At 57.3% G+C, this 22,845-nt stretch overlaps 1 protein-coding gene across 6 annotated transcripts in view; it reads right to left on the bottom strand.

Annotated features, from left to right (window-relative positions):
• Positions 1-22,845, bottom strand: part of CACNA1B (calcium voltage-gated channel subunit alpha1 B) — a 182,434-nt gene that overhangs the window by 114,451 nt on the left and 45,138 nt on the right. For 4 of the 6 annotated variants that reach the window (XM_082696479.1, XM_082696480.1, XM_082696482.1 and 1 more), the window contains exons 6-11: positions 19,050-19,153; positions 15,997-16,112; positions 15,317-15,373; positions 14,228-14,320; positions 7,303-7,512; positions 3,076-3,188 (exon numbers count right to left, since the gene is read on the bottom strand). In XM_082696479.1, the coding sequence (XP_082552605.1) occupies positions 3,076-3,188; positions 7,303-7,512; positions 14,228-14,320; positions 15,317-15,373; positions 15,997-16,112; positions 19,050-19,153 (693 nt within the window). The remainder of the gene's footprint in view (positions 1-3,075; positions 3,189-7,302; positions 7,513-14,227; positions 14,321-15,316; positions 15,374-15,996; positions 16,113-19,049; positions 19,154-22,845) is intronic. The other 2 variants (XM_082696484.1, XM_082696481.1) reach the window with 1 other exon arrangement.

Below are 22,845 nucleotides of genomic sequence, written 5' to 3'. Positions count from 1 at the left end.
ACCAGGGACTGAGGGCCATTGGCCACAAGCAGGAGCTTAAGTGTGAGCTCCCCGCCCCAAAGAGCCTGTGGTTCCTACAGTCTTGTGGGAGACTGAGAGCCGGAGCCCCTGTTCAGTCACACCTGACTCCCCACCCAGACGTGAGAGATAACCAATGTCAGTTGTTTTAAGCCACTAAACTTTGGGGGAATTTGTTAGGCATCAAGAAAAAACAATGCACATTTTGGAGACAGAAGTGGGGCACTCTCCAATGTGGGAGTGGCTTTCAGAGCCAGAGAACAGACACGGAACAGCACATCAGTGAGCCCAGCGTGTCCGTGGGCTCTGGACAAGGAGGGACTGCAGAAAAGTGGGCAGAGCCCTATTGGGTGCCAGCAGGAAGTTTGGCTATACTGCTGCCCACAGCTGTGTGAAGAGAACAAAGTTTGCCACATGGACCGGGAGGTCTCAGAGATCGCCAAGCAGAGTCTGCCGGTACGACCTGGGGTCCTGGTGCTGCCCATAGCCGGCGTGGGGAAGAGGGCAGAGGACAGTGCTGTTCGCCAGGACCTGCTAGCTTTGGAAACGCTCTGCCTCTCCAGACAGCAAAGGGTGCCAAGGTAGGCAATGGCATGGTCCAGAGGAAGCCAGGACACAATGGCAACGTCCTGGGCACCCAGCCCCACAGGGACGGCCCCAGCTGTCAGCTCAACGAGCAGCAAGTCCTCCAGGGCACTAACGTGCGCTGGCCTCACCGCCCAGGAAAGGGCCCGTCACAGGAGTCTGGGTTGGGGGAGCTTCTGTCAAGTGGAAGCCAGAAGGGTCACAGCACACCCACAACATTCTGAAAAGACTGAGCTATGCAGAAACATCACCAGCTTGGGCTGAAAGGGACACCGACAGTACAAGACAAAAAAGTGGCCTTTGGATTCCTCAAACTCTACAGGGAAGAAGTGGGCTGAGAGAACCACCCAGCTGAAGACATGCGCTACCTTTCCTGCAGCAAAGTGATGCGCACACCAAAACCAGAAGCCCAAAGGGCATCTCAGTCCTTCAGAACTAATCTCAGGACCTCCAACTTCTCCACACCAGATTCCTGAACGGCTGTGGGCCAGAGACTCCCTTGTATGTCCCACTGTCCCCTATGAACAGGAATGCTGACAGCAGCACATCTGGGCCATCTCGTCACCGTGTGGGTGACAACTTGTCTCTCTAGTTCCATGGGTGCACAGATGGGGAGGGACTGGGCAGCTGCTCGTGGGGCTCCCCGACCACACCTGGGCCTGGTGTGGATGGAGAGACTCGGAGACAGCCCTGTGATGGGAGGCGGCTGGGGAAGCGCGAGGACGTGGGTGCCTTTTACATCAGGAATGGCCAGAGTGTGGACTGTGGGCCCCAGCAACCCTGTCTCCTGGGGTTCATGTCTCTGGGTAGTATTTCCCACCCCTTGTCAAACGTGGGCTGGACCAAGTGACTCATTCCTGACAAACAGAATATGCAAAACTGATGGGTCATCTCTCCGAGACTGGGTTTCTGTGGCTTCTGTCTTGGGTACTGTCAGTCTCTCTCTCAGATCACAAGCTGTCACGTCATGAGGACACTCAGGCAGCCTAGGGAGAGATCCACGTGTTGGGGACTAAGGCCACCAACCACATGAGTGAGCCTGGAAGCTTGTCTTGAGTCCCATCAACAACCATGTGACGGGCTTGAAAACAAATTCTCCTGCCCTATTCGATCCTTGGAATGGCCATGTCCCAGCTGTCAGATGCGCTGTGACCTCGAGAGTCTCTGGGCCACAGGCACTCAGATAAACCAGGCTTGGAACCCTGACCTACAGAATAAGTGAGATAATACACACTTACTTTATGCTGCTAAATTCTGGAATAGTTTGTTCGCCTTTGTGCAAATCATTCCCACATCCTGGGATCCCGTTAGTTCAAACCAGAAGACACAGACACGTTTATAAGATCAAGGGTTCTTGGTGATCTCATGACTCTCGCCAGGTCCCTCTGGCCTGTGTGCACCACAGCCTTTCCCCGTGACGAAGCAGGGGACAAGAAGCCATCTCAGGAAACGTCTCAGGGCGCACCCTGGGCAGCCACAGCCCCAGTCACGTCCCCACAAGGTCAGGCCGTGCTGCATGGTGACCACCAGCTTCTCTGGGGCCAGAACCCCTGGGTCCACGCTGCCTCCTCCACAAAGTATTTGGGCAGCGACCTCTGCGGCCCCTTGTCCACAAAGTGGGCATCCTTTGGAAGGTCTAACAGCCACAGACACAGCGTTCCGTCAGCCCCACTGACGCCCTGTCAGCGTCGCCCTGAATCCACTGATGGAAAAAGTCAGCGTTGCCACGAAGCTCCAGTTGAAGATTTACTTGCACCTGCACCCAGGCTCCCCGGTTCCTCAGGGTGCTGCAGAGGCAGGAGCCTTCCTCAGGACGAACAGCCACTTCTCACTGGGGCCTCCCCTGAGTCAGAGCTCCTCCCTGGGCTCTGGGGACGGTAGCAGGGAGGCGTCCACAGCCCTCGGCCTGGGAAAGCCTGTGCAACCTCCTGGGCTTTGTCCCAGGGAGTCTTGGGAACACCTGCTCTGAGGCCTCCCCAACCTGCAGAGGTTGGTAAAGGGACCCAGGCCAGCACCCACGAGGAGGGCCAGACCATCACGGCCCTGTCAGGCCGCCCCTGAAGCCTTTGTCCAAGCCACCTAGAGCCAGATCTATAGGACAGTGAGGGGTTGGACTCACAGCCTCCTTGAGCTCTCTAGGGACACTGAGCCGTCTGGGGAACAGGGCCACACTTGAAGGTTGGTTGTACCAGGCGCAGATTCTACAGACAGAATCAGGGGTGGGACGGAGGATGTCCTGCTGCTGACCCCTCATAAGTCAGAGCCTGAACAGGCCTCCCCTTTGTCCAACGCCCCTCTCTGTCCCTAGGAAGACTTCCTGACCCACACAGGGGCACCTTACACTCTGCCTCCAGCATGCACTGGGTGCAGCCCAGTGGGAAGGAGCCGTGTGCACGCTCGAGCAAGGAGTGGGCCGTGTGCACTCTCAACAGCCTGGCCCCAGCTGGCACCACTCACAAGGTTCTCACTCACCCCAAAGTCGAAGCAGTTGAATGAGGACCGGAAGTAGCTTCTGGGCCCCAGGCCATACATCTTCAAGGACATCTCTGTGAGGAAGAGACCCAGGAAAACAAACTCTGCAAAGTCTAGGAGAAGCCGGAGAAGAGGGGGATTAGCTCTCAGCCTCCTCCCACCTGGCTCCAGCCCACACTGGAGGACACCAGACCTCTGGGCCCTCCCAGGGTTGAGCCCTGCAGGCCTGGTCTGTGGCCCCTGAGCCCAGAGATCTTAACTCCGGAGAACAGTGATCAGGGTCGGGACTGGGAGGGGCACAGAGACGCTGGTTCCAGTCTGAAATAGGGTGCGTGCCCAGCACCTACGGCCCAGATACTGGCTCCATGGGAAGTGAGGTCCTGGGACTGGGCCCAAGAGTGAGGACTGGGGCCACGCAGCACTCCCCGGAGAATGGCCCGCGACCCATCCTTGTGCCTGCAGGCCTGCTCCCCGCCCCAGGCCCTGAGCACAGTGGAGACCCTCAGTGTCCTTCTCAGAAGCACCCTGTCTTTCCACGAGACCCCTCCTCAAAAACCCCCACGCCACTGTGTTTGGTCTTCATCTCATTTGTGTGTCCGCCTCCCCCCTGAGCACTGCCTGGCCCGGCCAGCACGAGGCTTCTGGGAACCGCCAACGCTTGCCGCCCCCTCACTCTGAGTCACACAGAGGCTCCCGCAGGCGCCTTCCCCTTCCTGCAGGCACCCCCTCCTGCCTCGCCCCGGGGTCCTGTCCCTGGCAGTGTGGACCCTCGAGGGTCCCAGGACCAAAGGGAGGCCACGCTGGACCTGAGAGCAATGCTGGGAATTCCAGGCACAAGAGACACCAGCCCTGGCCCAAGTGACATGGCGAGGACGACCAGACAGCAAGACATGCAGCCGGCTCTGCCCTGGCCAAACCCATAAGTGCAGGCTGCTGAACACGGTCACTGTCTCTGAGCCTCCTCCCCAGGGCCTGGGCTGCAATCAGCTTGCTATTCCATACAGTGGCCCACAGGCCCCATGGCCTCTGGTCCCCGAGCACCAGGGGCCAGGAAAGCAGCTCAGGACTCAGAGCAGAGCCTGCGCCCGAGGGTACAGGTCACGAGCAGGAGTGGATGGCAAGCTTCAGGGTCCGGTGACTGGAAAGTCAGCATCCCACCCTTCTGGGGCCTCTGGCAGACAGACCAGTGGGAAACTGGAGCTCAAGCAGCTCCTGATAAAACAGACAACAGAAGAGGGGACCCCACAGCTCTGGACCCCGACATCTGCCTTCTTCCACCCCTCTCCACCAAGCACGACCCTACAGAGACCCAGCAGCCACAGCCAGGGGCGGCCCTACAGTAGCCAGACTCCATGAGAGCAGAAAACAAACACCAGCCCGCCACCCACACACAGACACACAGTGATCTGTATGCACCCAGGTCTCAGCTGTGGGACCCCTATCACCCCTGCTCTGGCTTGAGTACAGCGATAATCACGCCCAGCCTCTGAAGCCAGCCACGCACTCACTAAGGCACTGAGCCAGGCTAAGAAGGAGAAGGCACAGCTGGCTCCCTGGAGAAGCCGGGAAGCCGGTGTCCCAGGCATGGAAGCCCATGGACCCAAGCAGAAGAGCCCACTGCAGCCAGGCCTACACGACCTGGGCAGTGCCGAGCAGCAGGCGTGACAGGGGTAGGGAGCGCTACCCTGCCCCGAAGTCCAGCTCAGAACACCCCAACAACCCGCACAGATCCCAGGCTCCCAGCCGCCGAGGCCCAGAGCCCTCCACGCAAGGTCACAAAGCACCTGCCCCACTCAGAGGGCTCAGATCCTGGAGGAGGAAGCCAGGAAGACGGGACAGCCCCCGCCCACATGCCAGACCTTGGAGCTCCGGGGGTCCGGTCGCTGCTCTCACTCCCGGGAGATCGAAGTGAGAGCCGTGCAGGGAACCAGCACCGGAGGTGCCAATGGTAAGACGTCCTCTGAGGAGGGGAGAAGCCGGAGCCAGGAACCCCCGATGTCCTGCCTGCCTTTCACTCTCTCTCGGCGTCATATGCTCAGCCTCCCTTCCAAGGCCAAGAAGGGGTATCCATTCATTCACTCCTGAATGACTGGTTCAGCTCTCAGAAGCTGGTGCTGTTCTGAACTTGCAGGGGAGACAGAGCAGACCCTTCTCTCTGGGCCGTCACATGCCAAGGGGAGGCAGAGAACTGACAGTGTTTGGTATGTTTCGTGTCAGGACAGGTGCTGGGGGATGCGGGAGGGAGGAGAGGGCGCTCAAGCCTGTCGTGTGAGGCCAGGGCCAGCTGCCTCCCTTCCCTCCTCCTCTCTGAGCTTGTCTCAGGCATTCTGGTGGGCCCCGGGGGCAGGGAGAGAATCCTGGAGGGACCGACAGCAGACGTGCCCAGAACCCATTCTCGGCAGGCTGGCCAGTCTCAGGGCCGAGCCCTCTGGGGAGCCCCAGGGAAGCTAGTCCTGGTGGCAATGCCCCCCCACCTCCGCCCCACCTCTGTCTCTTGCAAGACCTGCCCTATCTGGCCGGATCAGCCTTTCTCAGCTCTAGCCCAGCTTCCAGGGACAGAGCCCAGGGCATGGAGCCCAGGCAGGCCAATGCTGCATAAACCCACCTCTGCCCTAGGTCATGCCAATGAATTAGAAATTCCCGGGGAGCCACAGAGAAGACAAGGCAGTAAGGGGAAGGACTCGTGGCCAAGGATGCCTGTGGCCTGGCCCAGCCCCTGGGCACTCTCAGGCCCATGCTCAGGTGGCAGACCCCCAGGAAACCGGGAGGGACCCCAGGGCTGCCAGGGCACCATCAGCTTCTTCCATGGGAAGGAAAGGCCTGGTGAGGAAGCCCTGGGAACAGCCACACCGTGGGCTGGGTTAAGAGGAAGCCCCCCTCCCTGCTCCCTACCCAACCCCCAAAGGGGAGGAGACTTTGTCCTGAGAAAAGTACTAACCTCAGTCCCAAGCAAAGTCCCCAGACACCAAAGGACAGGCCCCAGGACACAGGGACTAGGGTCAAGAGCAGCTGTCACTTCACTTTGCTGCCCTGGGGACCTCGAGCCAGGCTGCCTGTCGGGAGTGCCCGGGGGACCCCCCTGGCTTCTTCTGCCCCTAATCCTTCCCCTCAGACAGCAAGAGCTTTCAGTACAAGTCTAGGAAATTGCACCCCAGGTGTCACCCCCCTCCCCATTTTCAGGTGGGCCGTGGAGACATCGGTCCAGACCATGTTAAGAACACTGCCCAGGCGGCCCGAGCTCCTGCTTAGGACTGATGGGCTCGGCGGTCTGACGGAGGGGAGCGCGGCTGGCCCGGAAGGCCGGGACCAACAGTCAGGAGGCTCTTCTCTGGAAGAAAGACTCTTGCCATGTCAGGTGGCTTCAGGCACACCAGGCTCCCATGGACAGAGCAAGAAGAACCCAAAATAGGCCATGTGTCCACCTCAGACCCAGACACCAAGCAGAGTTACTGTAGCTAACCCCTGGGTACAGGAAAGCGGAAGGCCTGACCCAAGCATGTAAACTACTTGCGAGCCTTTGTCTCTATAGCTCTGCTGAGGTGGGACCACAGACGCCGACCAGGCTCCCCATGGCCTGCAGAGCCCTAGCGAATGAACCGTTGGTCCTAGGTCAGCCCTGTCCCTGGAGAGGGGCAAGGGGCCTCTTCCAGGGACCGGTTACCTTCCTCCTTTCCTCCTTGGAACGTAGCCAGGGCCAAAAGAAGCCATGACTCAGATGCCCATGGCCTGTCCTTAGGCTCACGGACATGGGCAACTCAGCCCTGATTAGGGTCAAAGAGCAAAAATGGCAAGCAGCCTAAAAGCCCACGAAGAGCCCGAGAAGGCAGGACTCTTCCTCCGCAGGAGTCCAGGGAAGGGGCTGCAGCCTCCGGCAGACTGGAGTGAGGGGTAAGTCCCCCAGTCCGTGGGCCGGAAGCCCTTCCCAGGGAGGACCCAGATCCCCGGGGCCCAGCTCGGGCCAGCTCACCCCATTGCCCCGGGCACCCTGAGCCCCGCCTCACTTCCCAGCACACTGACAGGTGGGTTTCTAAGCCGTTGCAGTCATCTAGGCCTCCCAGCACCTGGGGCGGGCAGCTCAGGCCCAGCAGAGGCCCTTGGAGGCACGCCGGTGAGCGCTGGGTCCTACCCCGGGCATTCCAAGGCGACGGGCTGTGGACCTGAACCCTTGGGCTGCAGGCGCCAGCCGGCTCGGGAGGAGGTGAGGGAGGCCGGGCCGCAGCTACGTACACAGGGCCGTGGTAAGTCGCTGGGGCTGGTTGTAGTGGACCATGGCCACACAGAAGGTGTTCAAGGCCACCACGCACAGCACCACCCAGTAGAAACTCTGCGCCTTCACCATGCGGCGGATGAAGAAGCGGAACATCTTCTCCTTCCTGCGGAAGTACGACGAGCCGTCCGTCTTCCCACTCTTGAGGCTGGCACGGGCGAAGGGGGACCCTGGGGGAACAAGGGGCTCACTGAGGACACGCTTGCCCTCACAGACGTGGGCCCCGTGGACACACCCTCGAGGACATGCTCCCCCAGGAGAACACCTCGCAAGCCCTTGCCCCAGTCAGGTTGAGCTCAAAGCCCCGGTTCTAACCACAGGCCCTGTGGGCTCCTGGCGTTTGGCTGCTTGCCCTGCAGTGGGTCCTGACCCCACCCCTGTTCACAAGTGAGGGGACCAAGAGCCTTGCTGATCTCCATGGTTACCAGGCTCCAGATGGTCTCCAGCCCCTCTGGGCCACCTGCCAGTTGTCCCAATGCTCCCAGGCCATCCCAGCTCCTCTGTGGGCCTTGAAGAGCACTGTGGCCTCTGGCTCCCTCCCACTGCAACTCAGAGATCAGCAGCCACTGGCTACCGGTCTTTTTGAAAAAAAAATTTATTTATTTATGACAGAGAGAGATCGTAAGAGAGGGAACACAAGCAGGGGGAGTAGGAGAGGAAGAAGCAGGCTTCCCGCAGAGCAGGGAGCCCGATGCAGGTCTCAATCCCAGGACCCCAGGATCACGACCTGAGCAAAAGGCAGGTGCCCAAGCGACCAAGCCCTCCAGGACCCCTGGCTACCTACTCTCCAGTACTTCGACTGGAACCCAGCCAGCTGCTTGGTTTGCAGCTTGTCCGAGGCGGTGGTCCCAGAGCGGAGACAGAGGCAGGTGTGGCCCACAATGCCCAGCACAGGCTCCAGAACGCCTACGTGTGAGGCTCCCATGGCCGCCCCTTGTCTCCACGTTCCCACCGCCACGGCTCTACCATGACCCTAAGCATGGAATTCTCCCCACGCAAGCCCCTCTCCATAGCTGCCTACACCCCAGCTTCACATCTGCATCTGCTGTCACCCCCACAAAACACCCTTCTCTGGGCACTCCTTCCAAAATCAGATCACTGCCCCCCAGCAGTAATCCCACCATCTGCCCCTGTACTGGCTCATTGACCTGCTCTGTGCCCAGCTTCCAGGCCAGACGGCACACTCCGTGAGGACAGGACAGGACAGGGCCTCCCGAGAGCCCATGTGCTCCCTGACAAGCAAGTGAGTAGGCTTCCTAGGTGCTTGGCAGTGGCAAGTGTGCACAGCTCAGTCTCTCAGGACAGTCCGTGTGTCTGCAGCACATCACGGCCTCTCTGGTGCTTTCAATAAGGGCCTGGACCTGTGTGAGCCTCCAAGGGTCCAAGCCCAGTCAGCTTGGGCACCGGGCTCCTGGGTGCAGGGGTATGGGGGTGTGTGGGGGCACACAGACTCAGTGGGACAGTAATAGCATTCTGGGGTTGGTGTTTTCTTGAATTCAGTGAAATGAGAACTGGCCCTGAGGCTTTAGGAAAGACGGATCAATAAGCTGACAGCTGTGTCGTGGGGAGACACTGGGACCCACAGCCACAGGCCCAGAAGGAGCAGTTCACAGGACAGGGCCAGCAGCCGGCCCTCGGAGCAAACTTGCAATGCCTGATGCCATATCCCATCCACACCCATGGAAGACACTGCCCCATCACAGCCTCCTGGGGAAGCCAGGACACAGCCTCACGTTCCAGGTACCAGACACCGGCCACCAACAGTCAGAGTGACCTCACTCCACAAGGACTCTGGGCCAACCTTCTTGAGGCAGCAAAGTGCCAAGGCCACAGCCAGACACACCCGCTCCCTCCTCAGAAATAAGGCCCAGAGAGAGGCAGACAGTGTGGACCAGGAGGGACCCACACACAGGCAGAGCCACGCACACCCATCCTGAGAGCCCACTGGCTCCTGAGTCATTTAGAAACAAAGCCACACACACACCCTGACCATCTCACTCTCAGAGAAACAACCACACACAGAGTCACACAGGTACACATCTGTGGACACACACAGGGCCACGCTGGGAAGGAGGGGACATGTGTGCACACACGTGAGACAGGCAGCAAGTTCTCCAGGATAGGCTGCATGGCCCTGCCCATCTCGCTTCCTGGGCCAGGCCCGCGAGGAACCGGGGGGCCTGCCTTGGGAAAGGCCTCCCGCGAGAGCTATCTTCACAGGCCCCCGTACCCACATGCAAACAACCACACGCTTCTTCACTTGACAAGGCAAACCCAGACAGAAACGTTCTCGGCCACATTTGCACAAAACCATGCACCCCTACTTGGCTTCTGAAGCCCTATCTCCCAACACCCTCCAAGGGACAGGAGGGGAGCAAGAGAACGGCAAGCTGAGCGCGAGGTGCCCCCCTCAGTGCCCAGGGAGACGGGTGCCCACATGCACACAACAGCAGAACCAAGACCAGAGGCCTGCCTGCTTCCCGGCCTCCACTTGGTCAGGGATCCGGGACACGCAGGCAAACACGGCACAGGTCCCGGGTCTCTGGAGACAGAGACACAGGCCCTGGAGGTCAGCCTTTCCCAGCAAGCAGCGACCATATGGTCAGGTCGGCTCTGGACAGTGACCCCAGCTCTTTGGTAAAACTAGGGTCTACGGTGAACACGGACCCCCCGCACATCCAGAGTCGTAGCTCCGGGTGGGGAAACGGTGAGGGACTGGGACTACCTCTTTTCACGCTGTGCATTTTCCATGTTTAACTTGATCAGTGTACATTCTTTCTAAACAAAAAGCTTACTTCAGGGAAAAAGATGCATCGTCAAGCTAGGAGAAATCAAGCATTCAATCAGCTGTGAATGGCAGCTCAGTCGGGCATTAGTGAGAACAACGGAAGGCTGTACAAAGCGTTTGGGTTTCCTGCCATCACGCCCAAAAGAGGGGCTCACCCATTCGTAGAAAGTCTTCGCTGGCTTGTGTGACAATCCCATTCCTTCCAAAGACACACACAGAGCTTGGGCCTGAGTGGCAGAGAGAGGACAGAACGGCTGAGATCCATCCCCGCCCTCGATGACCCTAGCCATGGCCCCTGAAGGGACGGAGAAACGTGTTTCCCTCCAGCTTCACTGCTGCACTCGCCAGTGTGGGATGATGAGGCGACGATGGCCAGCAAGCCCTAGAGACAAACTGCCCATGGCATGTGGCCTCACCCCGTCACAGCCCAGAGATCTCTTTCGAAACAGATCCTGGTAACCCAGACTGCGCGGCTCCTGTAGGGTTCAGTGAGACGACGCCGGCCACGTGGGGCTCAGCCACGGGTACCAGAAACAGCGAGGGCAGAGGCTGACAAGCCCAGGGCCTGAGACGCCGCCACCCTCAGCTCAGGCAGAGGGACAAAGGAGGCGCAGGGACGGGGAAACCCATGCGCGGCTTCTGTCCTCCCTGCCCAGCCCCACACCTGAGCCCGTCCGAGCCTGCTGAGCCCACGGGCCCTGCCTGCCAGGGACCCAAGAAGAAAAATCAGCAACATCCCAGGGACTCAAGGACAGCACCAAGCAAACCAAATAAAACTGAAAGGAGAAACTTTCTGCAGAAAAAATAAAATTCCCTTCAGCAGAGGAAAGGAAAGGAGGTTCACTCTCGGAACCCAGACTAGTGGCCTGAAGGGCGGAGCACAAGCCACGTGTGGAACAAGGGGAGAAACCCTGAGGGACAGAGGGTGAGACCTGCAGGAGCAAAGTGGGGGACAGGCATGAGATAAGAGAGATGCAGGTGCAAAAAAGATGCGAGGGCGTGAACTCCTTGAGAAAAGCCCCCCACAAGGGATGGCCCAAGTCCCAGGGGCAAAGGAGGAGCTTCTGACCCAGAACCGGAGCCGCAGCCTCCAGGACCTCCGTGGCCCCCAGGACCTCCATGGCAGGGGGACAGCAGGGACCAGTGTGACACCACAGAACAGCAGGGGCAGTTGACACAGAGGCCTCGTGCCACAGAGAGGAGGACACGGGACAGTCGGTAGGAAGCCAGACACCTTGTGTAAGAAATTAGGAATGTCCTAAAAGAGCAAATCAAACTAATTTAGAAAGATGAACCTACTAAAGATATAAGAGGAAGTCATGACATTCAAGAAAAACAAGTCTACAATCAGGTCATTTTATGTAACTTCCTACATATGAACCCTGCACAATACAGTGTAATAAAACAGGCAGACAGACAGACATTCCAACAACGAGCAATCAGCAGGAGCAGGGTCAGCGCGTCCTGGACAGCCTCCAAGGGGTCAGCACCTTCCTGCCACAGAGCCAGACCCCCAGCCGGGCCACGTGGCACACGCTCCCCGGACTCCGGGCGTCAGTGCCCAGCCTACCCCGAGGCGCACAGTGCCCCACATCCCCTGAGGCCCACGCCCAACCGGCCAGCAACGCTGTCACCTTCAGGCTGTCTCTGAGTCTGGCCACCAGACACACCCGTGGCTGCCATTGCGGGTCCGATCCCTACATTGGCCTCGGAACAGGCCCCACTTCTGCCCTTCCTGCCCTTGGGGCTCCCCTGCACCCAAACTGGAGCCAGATGGCGTCTCCACTCTACAAAACCCCCCGCGGCCAGAGTCCCTGAATGTCCCTCGCCTTCCACGGCCTCCTGACCCCCAGGCCACTCCAGTCCAGCCCACACCGGCCCCCCCCGCAGGCCCTGCGTGTGCCACGCTCCTCCCTGCTTCAGGGTCTTCTCGCGTGTTGCCAGAAGGTTCTCTTCGTCGGGGCTGGCTCCCTCACGTCCTTCCATTTTACTCGAAGGCAACCTTTCCCCAGGGGGCCTTCGGGGCCTTTCTCATGAAAACCCTGAGCCCCCTGCCCTCCAAGCCCCTCTCTCGTCGGGTTTTCCCTGTTGCGGAGGTGGCCGGGACACAGGACACCCTTTCCGTGGTCCCCTGCTGGCGTCTGCGGCTGGTGCTGCAGCAAAAAACCCGACGAGGAAGGGGCTTCCCTGCTCCGCTCCACCGGAGGCCCCCTGCCAGGAACGGTTCCCTGCACACCGTAGGCTCCCACCAACGTCTGCGGGACTGAAGAGCGACCATGCGGCTATGTGCGGGGGGATGAGGAGAATTACAAGAGAAAAGCGCAGGTGACTCGACAGAAACATGTTTGAAATGCTGAGAAAATGGAAGGTTTCCTCACAAGGCATAATCTATAAAACTGGCCCACGTTCTTTTTACTTTGGGCTCGGTTTTGTCTCACCTTTAAAGAACACACTATTTAGGTGTTATTTAAATTATTCTAAGCCATAGAAAAAGACTTTAAAAAAATCTTTCCAATTAATTTTACAAAATCAGAATAAAAATCCTAGGTAAAATAGAAATAAAGGGGACTCTAAACATTGCAGTCGCATGATAAATTTGTGAAAACTGTAACAAAACTCAGACCCACAACACACGTGAGTCTCTTACTAGTTAGCAGACGCAAACCGCCCAACAGAGAGACAGGGTGTACGCAGAGTCACCAAACCCAACCTGGAGGGAAAGCCAACATTTAAAGAGACCCCAGGTCCCGAGCCGCGAGTGCACGAGAACGGCAGTCCCAGGGAAACGTCCCTTCAGCGTCGGACTGGCCTCCAGCCAGCCGGACTCAGAGCATCTCCCGCGCACCCAGAGGGACGGTGGGTCCACGTCCACCCACAGGACAGAAGCACTGGAGGGAAGGACAGAGGTCGACAGGGCTTTGTTTAGGCAGCACTTTCCAGACCAAGATGAAACTACTTAAAAATGAATGAATAGCCACTGACACAGAGCAGCCAAACCAATTCTTGGGACCCCATGGGGCACCAAACGAGAATCAGAATCAGACTTCTGAGGGGAGTAGTCTCCAGAAAAATCTGTATGAAAGCATTTCTGTGACATGCGGAGATCTCAACACTGTGTGTGTGCACACGCGTGTGTGGGTGAGGGGCAGGCAAGTGATCTGAGAAACAGGCACAAACCCCACGCCACTGACACACATTTACTGGGCCTGTGTGTGGAGAAAATGAGACGACCAATGGCAGATGACCGATGACTGGCAGATGATAGACCAGGAGACACCCAGATTGACAGCCCGATGGACAGACAGAGACAGAAGCAGGTTGGCTGGTAGGTAAACGCCTCATAGAGCTGTCTCACGAGTGTGACCCCACCATGAGGAGCAGACCTCCGCCTCGGGCCAGCTCAGGGACTATGGGCAATCATGGCCACCTGACCGTGTCCGAATTGGGCTTCGCAGCGACAGGGCACCACCACGAGGGCCCTTCTCCACCTGCCAAGGTGGAGACCCATGGCCGAGCCCTCTCCTGCTGCAGACCTCAGAGCAACAGGGCATTTATGGAGAAAGGGCTGGCATGTCTGATAGCAGCCTCAGGAAGGGAACTAAGGCGGTCCGTGTGATTCAATGAACCAGAACTCTCCTGTCACCATTTGAGAAGACGGGGACGAAGCCAGAGGCCCAGGAGCATGGAAGACGGGGGCTGGATAGGAAGATGGCCAGAACCCTCATCCCTACAGTCAGTGACACACATGCAGACCCTCTGCCATGGGGTGCGGCCAAGGCTCTGCGTGTACCCAGGCGACGGCAGAGCGGAGGGCAGTCAGGGCTGCACTGCCGTGAACGAGTCGCGGGACCCGGGCAGCAGGGAGGTTCTAGGAGCCAGACACGGGGCCCACCCCTGCTGCCCGGTTCTGGGCAAGAAAGCTGAGTGCACACCAGAGGGCAGGAGGCACCTCACATCCTGCCATCAGGAGGGACACGGGAGAGTGGGCAGCAGGGAAGGAAGGGGGCCCCAGCGGGGCAGGCAGGAAGCTAGGGGCACCCGCTAGGCCCAGTCAGAGGACAGACCCCGTCCAGCCGGGCGGACTCCAGCACACTCACCGACGGCACAGAGGTCAGCAAACCTGTCCTCACCCTCCTCGGCGTGGATAAGGTCGTTCCGGCTCTTCTTGGCAGCTGCCCTCTTCAGCACTGCTTTAAACAAGCATGGGGAGAGGGGGCTGCGTGAGCCGGCACCCAGCTGCACGTCCCTCAGCTGAGGGGGCGAGGGCCTTCCTGGGGGTCTCCTCCCTGGGCCCCCGGGAGCCTCTCTCAGTCTTCAGGGCAAAGGGCAGAAGGAATTCAGAGGCGAATGCCGCCGCTCTGCCTTTTCTCAGCGATGACGCCAGCGGCTACCAGGGAGAGCAGGAGAGCCCTGTGTGGAGCAAGTCCAGGCTGCAGCGGACTGTCCCCACAGCCCGCCCCGAGGCCAGGTGAGGGCAGAAAGGTCGATCAGGTCTGTAAACGTTGAGCACAGATCAGCTCAGTGCCCCAGATGCGGGTTCAACTGAGGCTACAGCAGATGCGGCCAATCCCTCTGACCTTGGCTTTGGTGTAAAGGGAGAATAGCCTCCCTGCTCCCAGGCCGGTGCCTGTCGCCAGGCTGGTGACCATGGCCACGGGGCTCTCGTGGCGACCCCAGCAACCCCAGGCTGTGCTGGGAGCTACATCGCCCTGAGCCCCGGAAACAGGTACAGCTTGACTTCAGCCTGAACTCAGAGCTTCTAGAAGCAGCACCGTCCAGAGGCTCTTCCTGGGACAACGGGAATGACCTAGTCTCTGCTGACCAGCACAGCAACCTCCGGCACCATCTGGCTTCTCAACGCCTGAAGAGGGGTGGGTGAGCCTGAGGGACGGGTCTCCCACGTTTGCTTCCCTGGGCTTCTGCGTGAGCTGCCAGGCCGGACAGCACAGTGCTCAGGTTCCTGCTGGGATCACATGCTACCCTGAACCACAGTGGGACACCCAGCGGGTGTGGTGTCTGAGCCCATCGCCAGCTACGCCCATGCTGGGCCGTGGCTCACCCCTCCCCAGGAGCTGCCATGACTTCCAGAACGGGCTCTGCCCTAACGGACGTGTGGCCGTGGCATCCCCAGTGTGAGCATGCTCACGGGTCTCGCTGGGTACAAGGTGCTAACAGTGGTCACCTACCATCCAGAGGGGACTTTTCCTCTGCATTCTTGTCCTCCTCGGCCAGCATGACTTCCTCTGTGAGCGAGACACAGCCTCAGATTGGGGTCTTCCCACCCCAACCCCTGACCAGAGCTTAACCCCCAGGAGCACACAGGGTGAATGCCCTCTGCTTCTCAGCCCTTCCAATCCCAGAAGCCCATGGGGCTTGCGGCTAAGCTTTCCCTGCTGAGACAGACACCGTCATGTGTCCCACAGGCAGTGCCACACAAGGGGCACCTGGCCTGTTCCCAGGCTCACTTCGCCCTCCCAAGAGCAGCCACCCACTGGCCGAGCTCCACGCAGACAAGGCACCTAAGGAGGCCTGGCAGGCACCCCATAGGCAGGGAGGTACGCCGGCCGTAGCCTGGGGGGCAGTCAGAAAGCCCCGAGCCCGCTGCAGAGCACAGAGTGGGCTCAGGTCAAGAGTCAGGCGCCTTCGTCCGACAGGCAGAAAGCAGTCCCAGGAGTGGCTTTGCTGGAAACCTCCACTGAAAAGGCCAGTGTCCCCAGAGCCACCCGGCCACGTGGTGTCAGGACCCCGGAGAACTGGAGAACACACTTTAGACGCCCCAGCTCCCCTCTCCCAGGCTGGTCTCATTCTCCCCAGGGCTGCTGACCGAGGCCAGGCCAGGAGCACGCCTGCCGCCCCCGGTTCTCACCGGCCTTGAAGATCCACTCCAGGTACCCATTGAGCTCCCGCTCGATCTGCTGCTGCCGGCGAAGCTTCAGGAAGGCCCGGCGGTTCTCGACCCTCTCACGCTCCTTGGCAAACTCTCTGCATTGCATAGGCCCAGAAAAGGAAGAGTAAGTGTGAGCACGGCCACCAGCCCACGGGCGTGTGGACAGAGTCAGAGGGAACCGGGAAGAGGCTGGGACATGACAGTCAGGCCATGGGCCGTCCCTCGCCACCAGCTTGAGCTCCCTCAAGGGGCCCAGCTGAACGCTCCTTCCTCAGGACCCTCCAGCACAAAGGGACACCTGTGCATCCCAGTCCCCTGGGGCATTCCTGAGAGCAGGGACAGTGCCACAGCCCTGCCCAGAGCCACCCGAGGCGCACACCCTCTGCGTGCCAGCCTCTGTCATCCGCACCCTCCAGAGACCTTCTCGGTGAGGTCAGCCCAGAGGCTTCCCACTTTGTTTCTTCCACTGGTTCCAGAGCCACCTTCCACATTCCAGAGCCACCTCAGCCAAACCTGGGAGGCTCATGAAGACGAGGACAGAGATCTCTGCCCTCCTTAGCCCTCAGCAGCCCAGCCCCAGCCTTCCAGACAAGGTTTTGGGCTCACACTGCCAGAAGGAAGCCATCCACACACATGGGCACATGGGCACGCCCAAGTACACGCACACTTGGCATCCAGCATGGCAAGCTTCTCAGGCCAGGTCCTCAGAGGACAGGCAGGCATGCCCCTGCAGCCCAACAGCAACGTCTATCCTCAGAGAAGTGGCCATTTCTCCTCCAAGAGAAGCAGCTTCTGGGCTTGGTGCAGTGAGCCCAGCAGACCTCACTCCTGGTCCACAGCCATGGCAGGAGGGAGAGCTCGGCTCTTCCTGACCCAAGCTCATGACCAGCGTCCACCAGGGCCTGAGCTGTGGCAACCCTGGCAATGAGAGCAGCCAGCTCCTGCCTGGACCTCCCATACCCCACAAACCCCAGCAGGGACCGGGGCCCCCACCCCTCCTCCCCTCTCTATCCAGACTCCATCCCTTGGCCCTGATGAGGGCAGAAGGGCCTGGGGTGCAGCCCCACGTGAGTCAGTCCCAGAGCCACCAGCAGAAACGTGCAGCAATTCAGGCCCCGCAGAGCAGCCACTTCTCAAACGGCAGTGAGCAGCGGGCCTATCCTCTCTAGGCTTCTGCTAAGAAAAGCCCCAAGAGGAATCCCTGATCCTGACCCTCTGGCATGTGCTATGGTCAACAGCCCAGTGCATGAGGAAGGACAAGCCTGGAAGGGCTCCAAGCCAGCCCTGTAGCAGCGTTGCCCAGACGTGGCTGAACCCGGAGTCCTACAGGGCAAGCATTCCCCAGGACAGGCTGCAGACGTGGCTTCTAGTCCGTGCAGCCGTGGAGTGCAGCCAGCATGGGACCTGCCAGCTGTGCACAGTCTGCTGGCTTTAGGGGCCACACTATTTCCAAGCCTGCTCGGCCTGAAAGAGAACCCTAGGGTCTCTCTGCTGGGCCTGGATGCCTGAGGGAGGGCTCAGCTGAGACTAATTAGGAAAACTATCCCGTATCACCTCATCCCCAGAGGCCAGGATGCCCTCCAGTGGGAGAAGGGCTGGGAAGTCAGTGTGTCCGTGGCCCTGCTCCGTGAGGAGCACCCCCAGCTCCCCAGTTCTTTCTGCACATTCTTTGGGGCAAGCCACACAAAGCCACCCTGAGCAGGGCGCTCTCCCAACTCACCGCGAACCCATTTGTGTTCCACCTCCCCAGTGTGCACTGTCCTCAGCACACAGCCCACGCTCCACACAACCTGCTGTCTGCCGGCCGCGGCAGCCTCACCCCTCCACACCCTCCAATTCCAGCCCCACGCATCCCCACAGCACACAACGTGCCCCTCTGGTTATCCCTGGGCCTGTACCCCAGCTCTTCTCTGCCAGGGAAACCCTCTCCCCCACTTTGCTGAGCCCATTCCTGGTCTCCCTTTGGATCTCAGTGGAAATGCCTTCCCTGGGTGGTTTCCCTGAGCTCCAGGCCTCCTCCAGCTCAGACCATGCGGCTCCTTCAGACTAGAAGTCGTGCATCCATCCACTGCGTTGTGCACCTGCCTGTCCCTACGGAGGTGCCTGGAAAGACATGCTGGTGACATACCCCTTACAGGAGAGGACTGAGGCAGAGGACACATTCCAGAGCCAGAGCATGCAGGCCTTGGCTACACGGACCTCTCAGTGGCTATTCTTTTCCAGGCCCTTTGGTCCACCAGCCTCTCCCTGAGCCCACCTCTGGAGCCCCGGGCCTGAGCAGGAAACTCCAGAGTAGGCAGGATGGAGATTTCTCCTCTAGTCTTCCGGGGGTATCATACTAGTGTGGGACCAAGCGCAGGCCAGGCCTTCCTGACCCAGCTTCCCCAGACTGATGGGAAGGCAGGATCCCCAAACACCAGCCCCACCTGTGCCCCCAAGTACATACCACTTCTGTAGCCTCTGCCCCATGCAGGACAGGCAAGTACAATGTGGGGTCAGGAAACCGCTTTCTCCAGGAGGGAATCCCTGCCCCTCACCCTCCCTTGTTCACTCCTGGAGGAGCTCAGCACAGAAAGGGGTCTGGAGAGGAGGAGCAAGCCAGGGGTCAAGGCTGGGGTGGAGAGCCCAGTGACCACCACAGTCGGCATATGGGGCTGCGCCATCACTCTCCACTACAGCAGCAGAGGGACCCTCTAGGCTCCGGGGCTGTCCCAAAACCACACAATGGACTCAGGTGAGCTCCAGCAGTGGTCTCTCCCCCATCTCAGGGGACAGGGTGAAGGCCAAGGGTGGAATAGAGACAAGGAGGCCAGGGCCAGGGGATAGTGAAGGGAGAGTCCAGGACAGCAGCACAAAGGACAGAGTGGCCCGCGCTCAGGACGACAGGAGGGACCAGCACAGAGAGGCGCCATGAGGCCAGGCCAGGCCTCACCTTCCCCACATCACACGCACCCACGTCCGACCGCAGCATCTGCCCCTCAGCCTGAGGACACGGGAAGGCAGGCGACGCACAAGCCCACGTGGCTGCTTACCCAGAGAGCACGCCCAGCACCAGGTTGAGCATGAAGAAAGAGCCGATGATGATGAGAGGGATGAAGTACAGCCAGTTCCAGGTGTTGCCGGCCGCGTCGTTCGTCTGCAGGCGAGAAGGAGGTGAGCAAAAAACGGGTGGCAAGACCCACAGCCCCTGCTGCAGAAACACCCTCACCCCCTCCTCAAATACCTGGCAGGGCCTAGGCAGGGAGTGTTCCGGGGCTGGGGGAGTGCCAGGACCCGCAGCAGACCTGCCTCCCTGGCCCCACAGCACTTTCTTTTTTTTTCTTTTTTTTCTTTTTTTTTTTTATAAACATATATTTTTATCCCCAGTGGTACAGGTCTGTGAATCGCCAGGTTTACACACTTCACAGTACTCACCAAAGCACATACCCTCCCCAATGTCCATAATCCCCCCCCTTCTCCCAACCCCCCTCCCCCCAGCAACCCTCAGTTTGTTTTGTGAGATTAAGAGTCACTTATGGTTTGTCTCCCTCCCAATCCCATCTTGTTTCATTGATTCTTCTCCTACCCACTTAAGCCCCCCTGTTGCATCACCACTTCCTCATATCAGGGAGATCATATGATAGTTGCCTTTCTCTGCTTGACTTATTACGCTAAGCACGATACGCTCTAGTTCCATCCATGTTGTCGCAAATGGCAAGATTTCATTCCTTTTGATGGCTGCATAGTATTCCATTGTGTATATATACCACATCTTCTTGATCCATTCATCTGTTGATGGACATCTAGGTTCTTTCCATAGTTTGGCTATTGTGGACATTGCTGCTATAAACATTCGGGTGCACGTGCCCCTTTGGATCACTACGTTTGTATCTTTAGGGTAAAAACCTAACCAAAGAGGCACAGAATCTATACTCAGAAAACTATAAAGTACTCATGAAAGAAACTGAGGAAGACACAAAGAAATGGAAAAATGTTCCATGCTCCTGGATTGGAAGAATAAATATTGTGAAAATGTCTATGCTACCTAAAGCAATCTACACATTTAATGCAATTCCTATCAAAGTACCATCCATCTTTTTCAAAGAAATGGAACAAATAATTCTAAAATTTATATGGAATCAGAAAAGACCTCGAATAGCCAAAGGGATATTGAAAAAGAAAGCCAAAGTTGATAGCATCACAATTCCGGACTTCAAGCTCTATTACAAAGCTGTCATCATCAAGACAGCATGGTACCAGCACAAAAACAGACACATAGATCAATGGAACAAAGTAGAGAGCCCAGAAATAGACCCTCAACTCTATGGTCAACTAATCTTCGACAAAGCAGGAAAGAATGTCCAATGGAAAAAAGACAGCCTCTTCAATAAATGGTGCTGGGAAAATTGGACAGCCACATGCAGAAAAATGAAATTGGACCATTTCCTTACACCACACATGAAAAGAGACTCAAAATGGATGAAGGACCTCAATGTGAGACAGGAATCCATCAAAATCCTTGAGGAGAACACAGGCAGCAACCTCTTCAACCTCAGCCGCAGCAACATCTTCCTAGGAACAACGCCAATGGCAAGGGAAGCAAGGGCAAAAATGAACTATTGGGATTTCATCAAGATCAAAAGCTTTTGCACAGCAAAGGAAACAGTTAACAAAATCAAAAGACAACTGACAGAATGGGAGAAGATATTTGCAAACGACATATCAGATAAAGGACTAGTGTCCAAAATCTATAAAGAGCTTATCAAATTCAACACCCAAAGAACAAATAATCCAATCAAGAAATGGGCAGAGGACATGAACAGACATTTCTGCAAAGAAGACATCCAGATGGCCAACAGACACATGAAAAAGTGCTCCATATCACTCGGCATCAGGGAAATACAAATCAAAACCACAATGAGGTATATCACCTCACACCAGTCAGAATGGCTAAAATCAACAAGTCAGGAAATGACAGATGCTGGCGAGGATGCGGAGAAAGGGGAACCCTCCTACACTGTTGGTGGGAATGCAAGCTGGTGCAGCCACTCTGGAAAACAGCATGGAGGTTCCTCAAAATGGTGAAAATAGAACTGCCCTATGACCAAGCAATCCCACAGCACTTTCTTGGAAGCTGCCCTGGAGCTCTCAAAGGACCAAGGACAATTAGCACTCCTGGTCTCCGCACAGCCAAGAGGAAAAGCCAAGGAATTTGCTCCAGGGAGCCAGAGGCTCCCCCGAAACCTGGAAGGCTGCATGCCCAGCCTCTGCTCGGACACCTCCCCTGTGTTCCCAGGCTACTGGACAACCAGTCAGCTCTACAGACATGTCTCCTGAATACAGCCCAGGGGCCCCAGGCCCAAGTGTGGTTGTCTGACTGCAGCGGTCTCCACAGCTCAGAGGCTGTGAGGTCCCATGCCTTATTCCCCCCATATCAAGAGCAAGCCACAAGTCCCCAAGGAACAGTTCTCACCACGGGCCGGGCTTCAGCCAGAAGCCAGCACTCAGGCATGATCCAAAAACTGAATGCAAAGAAGGGCATCTCGCCCAGACCTTGTGACTTTTATAATCTGAGTCTCCTGACAAAACACCAAAAGTGTTCAGTTTTCAGCTGAAACTTATTTGCCATACCAAAAACCAGAAAAAGCAAAAACTGAATGAAAAAAGACGATCAATAGATGCCGTGATGGTTAATTTTATGTGTCAATTTGACTGGACCACAGGGTCCCCAGATATTTATCAAACATTATTCTGGGTGTTTCCACAAATGTGTTTTTGGATGAGACGAACATTTTAATGGCTAGAGTAAAGCAGATTGCCTTCCATAAGGTGGTGGACCTTATTCAATCAGTTGAAGATCTGAAAAGAAAAAAAGCCCGCCACTCCTCCAAGTAGAAGGGAGTTCTCTCGGAGACTGCATACCTCCTCTGTACCCCTGGGTCTGTCAGGTCTCCACCTGCAGGCTTTTGGACTGGGACTGCACCCCTGTCTCTCCAGGGTCTGGAATCTGCCAGCCTAAACTGCCGATTTGGACTTGCCAAACTCCACATTCACAAAGGCCAATTCCTAACAATCAATTGATCAATCTCTCTTTCTCTGTCTTCATACATATCTATATACACACACATATGTATGCATCTTATTGGTTCTTTATTTCTGGAGAACCTGACTGATACAAATGACTGATGATACTAAGAGACAAAGATGAGAAAAGTATCTGACATAGATTTTAAAGCAGCCATCATAAAAATGCTTCAAAGGATAACCATGTACACACTTGAAACACACTCAAAAAATATAAAGTTTCAGCAAAGGAATTGTATCAGCAAACAAATAGAAGATACAAAGAAGAACCAAGTGAAAAACTTAGAACTAAAAACCACAATAATCAAAATAAAAATCTAAATGGAAAGGTACAGGGCACCTGGGTGGCTCAGTGGGTTAAGCCTCTGCCTTCGGCTCAGGTCATGATCTCAGGGTCCTGGGATCGAGTCCTGCATCGGGCTCTCTGCTCAGTGGGAGCCTGCTTCCCCCTCTCTCTCTACCTGCCTCTCTGCCTACTTGTGATCTCTGTCTGTCAAATAAATAAAATCTTTAAATGGAAAAGTACGACAACAGAATGGAGGAGACAGAGGAACGAATCCGTGAACAGTAAAAGAGAACAACAGAAGTTACCCAGTCTGATAAGCAGAGAGAAACCTGCTTAAAAACAAAAACAGGGGCACCTGGGTGGCTCAGTTGGTGGAGCATCTGCCTTTGGCTCAGGTCGTGATCCTGGGATCCTGGGATCCAGCCCTGCATCGGGCTCCCTGCTCAGCAAGGGGGTCTGCCATTCCCTCTCCCTCTGCC

The sequence above is a fragment of the Mustela nivalis genome (assembly GCF_964662115.1).
Source record: "Mustela nivalis genome assembly, chromosome: 13".
In the NCBI taxonomy this organism is placed as follows: Eukaryota; Metazoa; Chordata; class Mammalia; order Carnivora; family Mustelidae; genus Mustela; species Mustela nivalis.
This window is presented reverse-complemented; position numbering and strand designations above follow the sequence as displayed.